This window comes from Rutidosis leptorrhynchoides, chromosome 6 (assembly GCF_046630445.1).
Source record: "Rutidosis leptorrhynchoides isolate AG116_Rl617_1_P2 chromosome 6, CSIRO_AGI_Rlap_v1, whole genome shotgun sequence".
Taxonomy (NCBI): domain Eukaryota; kingdom Viridiplantae; phylum Streptophyta; class Magnoliopsida; order Asterales; family Asteraceae; genus Rutidosis; species Rutidosis leptorrhynchoides.
In genome coordinates this window covers 260,755,995-260,765,330 of record NC_092338.1, presented here as the reverse complement: position 1 = coordinate 260,765,330, position 9,336 = coordinate 260,755,995, and the positions used below count along the sequence as shown (strand labels likewise).

Genomic DNA, 9,336 nt, shown 5'->3' with positions numbered 1-9,336 from the left:
TATTATTTTAAATATATGAGTAGAAGTATAACTTTTGTGCCACCAGAAATTAAATTTTCTAGCTTCGCCTATGTTGAGTAGGCCTCTCCTCATTTTAGTACTCCAATTTCACCAAGTTTTAGAGAGATGCCTATAAAGTAAAAGCCGTTACCTTTTCATTTTATAATTCTATAATTAAAATATTGTTAAACATTTAATTTCGATATACAATTGGACGTAACTAAATAAATATGATACACATGAAGATATGTACCTATATTCATAGTATTATTTGACAAATAGCTATTTCATTCTGTTAAATGTTGGACATGATAAACATCTAAGTATGATTTGATTTTTATTATAATTAAATATTTATATTTATATATGTAAGTTCTTGGAAATTTGGTTGCAAACGTCAGGAGGGGGACTTGAATAACATATTCAATCAGCTTAACTAAAAAATCCAGTTGCGACCCGCATATGTTAATACTTTGTGACATCTAAACTATATATCTATTACATAATAAGGAAGACTTGATCCAAGATATTCAAATACAAATTCCAAAGAAAATGTCAACCAAAAAAAAAATTGCTGTAAATCAGTTATGCTTGTTGTATCTGATGTTTATTTCATTACAAAAGTGTATGGCAGTAGATCTATTAAGTAAAAACAATCGTATCTCCTTAGGACAAACTCTTGTCTCTGCCAATCAAGCTTTTGAGTTAGGCTTCTTCTCTCCAGGTAATTCCACTAATCGATATATTGGTATTTGGTATAAAAACGTAACTGCAAGAAAAATTATGTGGGTCGCAAACAGAAAAAATCCACTCTCAGTTTTCGACAACAACTCTAGCCTAACTATTGGCAACCAAGGGAACTTGAAAATATTAGATGGTACGCGTAACACAGTATGGTCAACAAGCATAAATGTTCAGTTGAACGAAACAATTGCACAACTCACAGACACAGGATGTTTGTATCTTAATGATACTACCTCGGGGTCGATTGTGTGGGAGAGTTTTGATTATCCGAGTAACAGTTTATTACCGGGTATGAAGCTTGGTGCGATTGGGAATACACAAGGTGATCAACATTTATTAACATCGTGGAAAAATGATTATGACGCGACACCTGGAAATTTTGTAGTTGGACTTTCGTCAGACCAACCACCACAAATTTTTATCTGGGACGGTTTAAAGCCACACTGGAGAGGTGGGCCCTGGGACGGGGGAAAGTTTGTAGGTATACCAGAGCAAGATTCTGGGTACTCGAATCTAATAAGTCTCATGCCACAAAACACACCAGGAGGACCTTATCTCGTCATCAATCTTATAAACTTCTCTGACATCATTTGGCTTTATTTAAGTCCTAATGGTGTGCTGCAGGTGTATTACTTGAACAACGATGGAAACATGTGGGTTTCTAATTGGCAAGAACCGATACATTCTTGTGATGGTTATGGAGTTTGTGGTGCTTTTGCAATTTGTGCAGACAATAAGTCTCCTATTTGTGAGTGTTTGAAAGGATTTGTACCACAATCGAATGACGAATGGAGTAAAAGTAACTGGACTAGTGGTTGTGTGAGGCGAAGTCAACTTTCGTGTGAGATGAACGCAACTAGTATAGCTTATAGAAATACTAAGCCTGATAAGTTCCAAATTCTAAAAGGGGTCAAGCTCCCAGATAACTATCACTATTTTGCAGACCTGGATAGTGATGCATGCCAAAAATGGTGCTTCGATAACTGTTCTTGTAAGGCGTATGCGTTTGTAACTGGGATTTGTTAGAAATAGGAGGTTATGTATATTATTTGTGGAAGAGTGGGTTGATGATTTTAGAAGTTAGATTAATCTGCTTATTGCTTGCTTTGCTTGATTACAAATGAGGGGTGAAGCCCTCTATTTATACTACTCAATGGAGTAGTCTAGATCACTCCATCATCTACTACTATCTAGATATTTCCTAGTATTTCTAGACCTAGATATTTTACAAGATTATTCTACACACATTCTACACACTTTCACTACTACATATTACAAGAAGTTTCTACATAATGGGCTATAATCTTGATCCAAAATATTTGTATACTTGCAAGCCCAAATCCAAAACAAATAGCCCACAATCAAGTTTAGTTTCCAACAGCCCCCCTTAAACTTGATTTCGTCACTCCGAGCATATTCCTTAATCTCTGAAAAGTCTCGTGTTTTAGAGGCTTTGTGAAAATATCAGCAACTTGGTCGAATGACTTCGTGTACTTTATCTGCACCTCTTTATTTGTAACACACTCCCTGATGAAATGGTATTTCGTATCGATGTGCTTGCTTCGATCATGGAAGACTGGATTCTTTGTTAGAGCAATCGCAGACTTGTTATCCACATATATCTCCGTAGCTTCCTTTTGAAAAAACTTAAGCTCATTTAGTAACTTCCTGAGCCATATTGCATGACAGGTGCACGATGTTGCTGCTACAAACTCGGCTTCACACGTTGACAGAGTCACAATGGGTTGCTTCTTCGAGCTCCATGTGAATGCCGTATCTCCCATATAGAACACGAAACCACTCGTACTCTTACGATCATCTATGTCTCCAGCCCAATCACTATCACTGTATCCAACTAGCTTGAAGTGCTCAGAAGGCGAATAAAACAGGCCATAGTCAATCGTACCTTTGATGTAGCGAAGTATCCTCTTGGCCGCCTTCAAGTGATTTATTGTAGGTGCTTCCATATATCGACTTACTAGTCCAACTCCGTAGAGAATATCTGGCCTCGTGCAGGTTAGGTACCTCAGACTTCCAACCAAACTCTTGTATTGTGTTGGGTCCACCAAGTATCCTTCATCATCTTTTGACAATTTGAGATTGCAATCCACCGGTGTATTCATTGACTTGCAGTCAGTCATCTTAAACTTCTTGAGCACCTCATTCGCATAACCTTCTTGGGATATAAATATTCCTTCTTTCTTTTGTTTTACCTCGATCCCAAGATAGTAAGCCATAAGTCCAATGTCGGTCATCTCTAACTCCCGAACCATTGCTTTCTTGAACTCCTCAAACATTTTGGGATTACTGCCAGTGAATATCAAGTCATCCACATATAGGCACACAATCATAACATCTCCTTCTTTGCTTACTTTGGTATAGAGAGCATGTTCATGTGGGCATTTTGTAAAGCCATTCTGTTGGAAATACTTGTCTATCCTGCTATTCCATGCTCGAGGCGCTTGCTTCAACCCATATAAGGCCCTTTTCAATTTCAGCACCTTATTCTCTTGGCCTTTCACGATGTATCCCAAAGGTTGTTCTATATAGACTTCTTCTTCTAAGTGGCCATTAAGGAACGCGGATTTGACATCCATTTGATAAATCTTCCAGTTATGTTGATCCGCAAGTGAGATTATCAATCTTATAGTTTCTAGACGAGCGACGGGAGCAAATACCTCGTCATAGTCAATGCCGGCTCGTTGACTATATCCCTTCGCCACCAACCTTGCCTTATATCTTTCAACTTTACCTTTGGAATTCTTCTTGGCCTTGTACACCCATTTTACACCAATAGCCTTATGTCCCTTTGGTAGTGTGGCAAGATCCCACGTATTATTCTTCTCGATTGCTTGAATCTCTTCGTCCATAGCACATTTCCACTTTTGGCTTTTTGTTGCGTCTTCATAGCTTATTGGCTCACAATCGGCAAGAAGGCAGAACAATGATAGATCCTCCATAGGCTGTGTTACCTCGTACAACTCCTCAATGCTCCTTGTGTGATGTTGTAGTCTACTTGATTCTCCTCCTGATGTTGGTGTCACTTCATTAGGTGTAGTGGTTGGAGTATGTGGAGAGTGCGGAGATGGTGTACTAGAAGGTTCTTGAACTTCTAGATATTCTTCGTTCTTTGCAGTACTCTCGAATGGATAAGGGAGAAAGTCGTAGTTCTCCTCTTCGGGAACATTCCAATCCCACGTTGCTTCTTCATCGAACACCACATCTCGACTTGAGATTACTTTACCGGTCTTGGGATTGTATAACTTGTAACCCTTCGAACTTGAGTCATAGCCCACGAATATGAGTTTCTCGCTTTTATCATCGAGCTTCGTCCTCTTCTGATCTGGCACATGAGCATATGCCACACTTCCGAACACTCGAAGGTGTGAGATGCCGGGCTTCCTTCCACTCCAAGCTTCAATGGGCGTTCTGTTCTTGACGCTTCTAGTGGGCGAGCGATTTGCTAGATAGATCGCACAGTCCACTGCCTCAGCCCAAAACTCCTTAGGCATCCTTTTGCTCTTTAACATACTCCGGGCCATATCAAGAATGGTCCTATTTTTTCTTTCCGCAACACCATTTTGTTGAGGTGAATACGGAAGAGTTAGAGGACGTCGTAACCCATTGTTGTCGCAAAATTCCTTGAATTCCTTGGATGTGAATTCTCCCCCACGATCGGATCTCATCGCCTTTATGGTGAGACCACTTTGATTTTCCACAAACGCTTTAAACTTCTTGAACATTCCAAAAGCTTCCGACTTCTCTTTTAGAAAATAGACCCATGTCTTTCGACTAAAATCATCAATGAATAGAAGAAAATATCTATTTTTACCAAAAGACGGTGGGCTTATGGGTCCACATACATCCGTGTAAATAAGTTCTAGAGGTTTCTTCGCTCTACTAGAAGCTTCTGTTGGAAAACTGTTTCAGAAGTGCTTTCCTAGAAGGCATCCCTCACATATTTGATCCGGATGATTAATTGGAGGCAAACCCTTCACCATTCCTTTACTTGATAATAATTTTAAGCCTCCAAAATTTAAGTGCCCGTATCTCATGTGCCAAAGCCAAGAATTATCTTTGAAACATGCTTTTAAACATCTTGGAATGTCATGTTGAATATTTAGCATGAACATCCTATTCGTTGACATTGGCACCTTAGCAATCAAACCTCCTTTTTGGTCTCTTAAAGAAAGAGTACGATTTATCATGTGAATATCATAGCCTTTCTCTAAGAGTTGTCCAATACTCAGTATATTCGTCTTCATATTAGGCACATAATACACGTTAGAGATAAATTGATGCCTTCCATTTTTCAAGCGGATGAGAATCTTACCTTTGCCTTTAACCGGGACTTTAGAGGAATCTCCGAAGGTGATATTTCCACTAATTACCTCGTCTAACTCCACAAACATGTTTTTGTCACCGCACATATGGTTGCTTGCACCCGTGTCGAGATACCATAAATTTGATTCTCCGTTATCTTCACCTTTGCATGCTAGTAACAAAGTGTTTTTCACGGCTTCGGTATCTTCTTGCACTAAATTTGCTCTTTCTTGCACGTAATTGTTTGACTTCTCGCATTCCGAAGCATAGTGGCCAAATTTATGACAATTATAGCATTTGGTTTGAGAATTGTCATACCTTGGCCTTCTACTTGTGTAGCCTCTCCCGCGACCTCTTGTCGGGTGAAAATTTTGACTTCTTTCTTCATTTCTGTAAGAACTATAACCTCCACGTTTGATATATCCTTGTCCTCGTCCTCGGCCACGTACTTGACCACGACCTCGTTGACTCGTTTGATGAGTCTTTTCACTGCTCTCTTCCTTGAAAGACAGTTTTGCTTGTAAAGCTTGCTCCAATGGCTCCTTATTATTCTTATTGAACCTCTCTTCATGGGCTTGTAGTGAACCCATGAGTTCATCGATAGTCATTGATTCTAGATCTTTAGATTCTTCGATGGCTACGACTATATAGTCGAATTTTGAATCTAATGATCTAAGAATCTTCTCAATGACTCTTACATCACTTAGAGTTTCACCATTCCTCTTTAATTGATTGACAATCGCCAAGACTCTTGTAAAATAATCGGAAATTGATTCTGAGTCTTTCTTATTTAAGGATTCGAACTCACCTAGTAGTGTTTGTAGTCGAACCTTTTTCACCTTTTCAACTCCCTTGTGAGAATTCTCCAAGATCTCCCATGTTTTCTTGGCGGTGGTTGCACTTGCAATTTTCTCAAAAGCTCCATCATCTACACTTTGTTGGATGATGGAAAGAGCCTTTTGATCGTTCGTCTTCATTAATTTTTTCTCCTTGCCGAGAGGACCTTTTTCTGCAAGTTCCTCATAGCCTTCCTCCACAATCTCCCATAAGTCTTGTCCACCTAGGAAGGTCTTCATTTGGATGCTCCATCGATCATAATTATCCTTTGTGAGGCGAGGAAATGTGATGACATTGTTGGCCATCATCTTGTCGAACCAAGCTCTTGATACCAATTTGTTAGAAATAGGAGGTTATGTATATTATTTGTGGAAGAGTGGGTTGATGATTTTAGAAGTTAGATTAATCTTGAAAGCTTTTCTTTTATTGCTTATTGCTTGCTTTGCTTGATTACAAATGAGGGGTGAAGCCCTCTATTTATACTACTCAATGGAGTAGTCTAGATCACTCCATCATCTACTACTATCTAGATATTTCCTAGTATTTCTAGACCTAGATATTTTACAAGATTATTCTACACACATTCTACACACTTTCACTACTACATATTACAAGAAGTTTCTACATAATGGGCTATAATCTTGATCCAAAATATTTGTATACTTGCAAGCCCAAATCCAAAACAAATAGCCCACAATCAAGTTTAGTTTCCAACAGGATTAACTGTATGGCTTGGACGGAAGATCTTATAGATATCAAACAGTTTTCATCTGGTGGGGAGAATCTTTACTTGCGCATTGCTTATGCGGATGCACGTACAAGAACAAAACATGTGGCACTTATTATTAGTCTCACAATCATAGGTGGTGTACTCCTCCTAGGTGGTTTCATATTTTGTTTTCGCAGATGGAGAGTCTATAAGAAAGGTAACAATTTATTTTATTCACATAGTTTTCATATATTGTACAGTAGGCCAAAATAGATGTTATTTATCAAAAGAAAATGACCTCACTTCTTTAAAGAAGATTTAAATTTAATTATGTTTCTAAATTCTCTTTAGGAAAGAACGCTGAATTAGATCACTTCAACTTGGAGGATGAACATGTTTTGAGACATACACTACAAGAAGAAACTTTTACAGATGAGTCTTTTGAATTGCCTATGTACGAGTTCAAACAAATATTAACTGCCACTGAAAACTTCAGCTACAAAAACAAAATTGGAGAAGGAGGATTTGGAGCAGTTTATAAGGTACCAAATTACTTTTTTCAGAAAATTCATTTATGTAATATATATATATATATATATATATATATATATATATATATATATATATATATATATATATATATATATATATATATATATATATATATATATATATATATATATATATATATATATATATATATATATATTCCAAGAAACCAAAACAGAGGCAGTACTAATTAACCACATATCACATTTGTATAATAATAGACAATGCTAGATGTTGGAAAACATGTAGCAGTGAAGAGGCTGTCAGGTGACTCAGGGCAAGGAATTACAGAATTTAAGAATGAAATCATGTTGATTTCCAAGCTACAACACAGAAATCTTGTTAAACTTTTAGGCTGCTGCATTGAAGGGAAAGAAAGAATATTACTTTATGAGTTCATGATAAACAAAAGCTTGGACACTTTTCTCTTCGGTCAGTTTGACTTGATTTCTTGTTGTGACGTACCATTTAGTTTATTATTTTTATCCCTTCTCTTATAAAATAATATTTTCTTATTGTCTAGATTCAAAGAAACGTTGGCGACTTGATTGGGTAACTCGTTTCAACATAATTAAGGGCATTGGTCGCGGGCTTATATATCTCCATCGTGATTCTTGTTTAAGAATCGTACACCGAGATTTGAAATGTAGCAATATTCTACTCGATGAGAAAATGAATCCAAAGATATCAGACTTTGGATTGGCGCGAACTTTTCAGATAACACATGAGCTTGCTAATACGCATCGAATAGTTGGAACATAGTGAGATTTCTTTATATTTCCTGTATAAACTTGTGATTGTTTGTACATAATCTTTTCACGTATTGACGATATCTATTAAATGTAGTGGCTATATGTCTCCTGAGTATGCAATGGGAGGGGTAATTTCAGAGAAAGCAGACGTATTTAGTTATGGAGTAATGCTATTAGAAATTATGAGCGGCAAAAAGAACACAGAGTTTATACATCAGGAACAAGTCTACCCTCTTGCACGCGTATGTACAATGTTCCATACACAAAATTTTTACCACATAACTTCATCAATTTTAAGTGCTAAGTTTTAAGGTTTTAATGCAAAATTAAATGCATATTTCAGGCATGGAAGTCATGGAAAGAAGGCAGAGGAATAGAAATGATTGATCAAGAGTTGATAGAATCTTCTTGTCTATCAGAGTGTTTAAGATGCATACACGTCGGACTTCTTTGTATTCAGGACCTTCCTAAAGATAGGCCAACTATGAGTGAAGCGGTTGCTATGTTAATCGGTGAAACTAATCTTCAACAGCCCAAAGAACCATTATTTACTTTGCAAAGGTTGACTGGTAGTACCGACACTGTACAGGGAGTCAATAACATGTTTTCTATAAATGGAGTTACTATTTCGATGCCTGAAGGGAGATAATGAACATGGAAGGGTAATTTGTAATAGTATTCAAAACATTCTTAAATTATTTTAGCCTGATAGATCAATTATTGAAGTAGCTGTGATAGTACATCTCTTGATTAACCTGAATCTGGCTTTGTGATTTGGATCATGGAAAGTTAAATCTATAAGTGTCAAAGATATCAATCTAGTTATATTTTTACTGTTTGTTTGTGTTTGGTTAGTTATTGTGTTGGTTATGTGCATTTGTAAGATTTGGTGGTCATTCTGTAAATAATGAAAATTTTGTCATAATCTTATATATTTTCTTTTTCATATTCATTTTTGTGACTATCAACTCCGTTGTTTTCTTCTTCGTGAAAACTATTTTGTAATTGTTGGTTTGTGGTGTGAATGTACAATGCCTACTAGTATTGATCATATACATAAGGCATGTATATCCATATTTCAAGTGCAAAAAGCAACTCAAATATAAGTGCAAATAGAACCCCGCAAACAAATAACAACTGTGTACTGCGCTATTGTACTATAGAAGCCCGCATAAAGTTAAGATTGCGAAGATGTCCCGCATAAACACTGTGGTTCAGTAAAGTATGCGCAAACATTGCGTCCGCAAAGATTCCAAACCTATAAATAGGGAGCTTGGCCTCTCATTTTAGGTTGTTGATTCTGTGCAATTGCTCTGGCCTTTTGTGATTCACTCGTGACTTTTCCCGAGGAGTTATCATAATCGAGCTAAGGTAATTCAATCAAGACCGGGACATGGTGATTGATCACTTGAATCAAAGTGA

General features: G+C 37.1%; 1 protein-coding gene across 1 annotated transcript; it reads left to right on the top strand.

The window, feature by feature from the left end:
* The first annotated feature begins 552 nt into the window (after window positions 1-552).
* On the top strand, window positions 553-8,563 carry LOC139854482 (G-type lectin S-receptor-like serine/threonine-protein kinase At1g61370). Its single transcript, XM_071843784.1, has 7 exons — window positions 553-1,765; window positions 6,612-6,830; window positions 6,965-7,155; window positions 7,384-7,594; window positions 7,686-7,923; window positions 8,009-8,156; window positions 8,258-8,563. Exons 1-7 carry the CDS (start codon window positions 553-555, stop codon window positions 8,561-8,563), a joined length of 2,526 nt encoding a protein of 841 aa, XP_071699885.1.
* Window positions 8,564-9,336: the final 773 nt, after the last annotated feature.

Coding starts and splice junctions, on each gene's coding strand:
- LOC139854482 (XM_071843784.1), top strand. CDS start 553: ATGTCAACCAAAAAAAAAATTGCTGTAAATCAGTTATGCTTGTTGTAT. Junction 6,831..6,964: donor ATGGAGAGTCTATAAGAAAG/GTAACAATTTAT, acceptor AATTCTCTTTAG/GAAAGAACGCTGAATTAGAT. Junction 7,924..8,008: donor CATCGAATAGTTGGAACATA/GTGAGATTTCTT, acceptor TATTAAATGTAG/TGGCTATATGTCTCCTGAGT.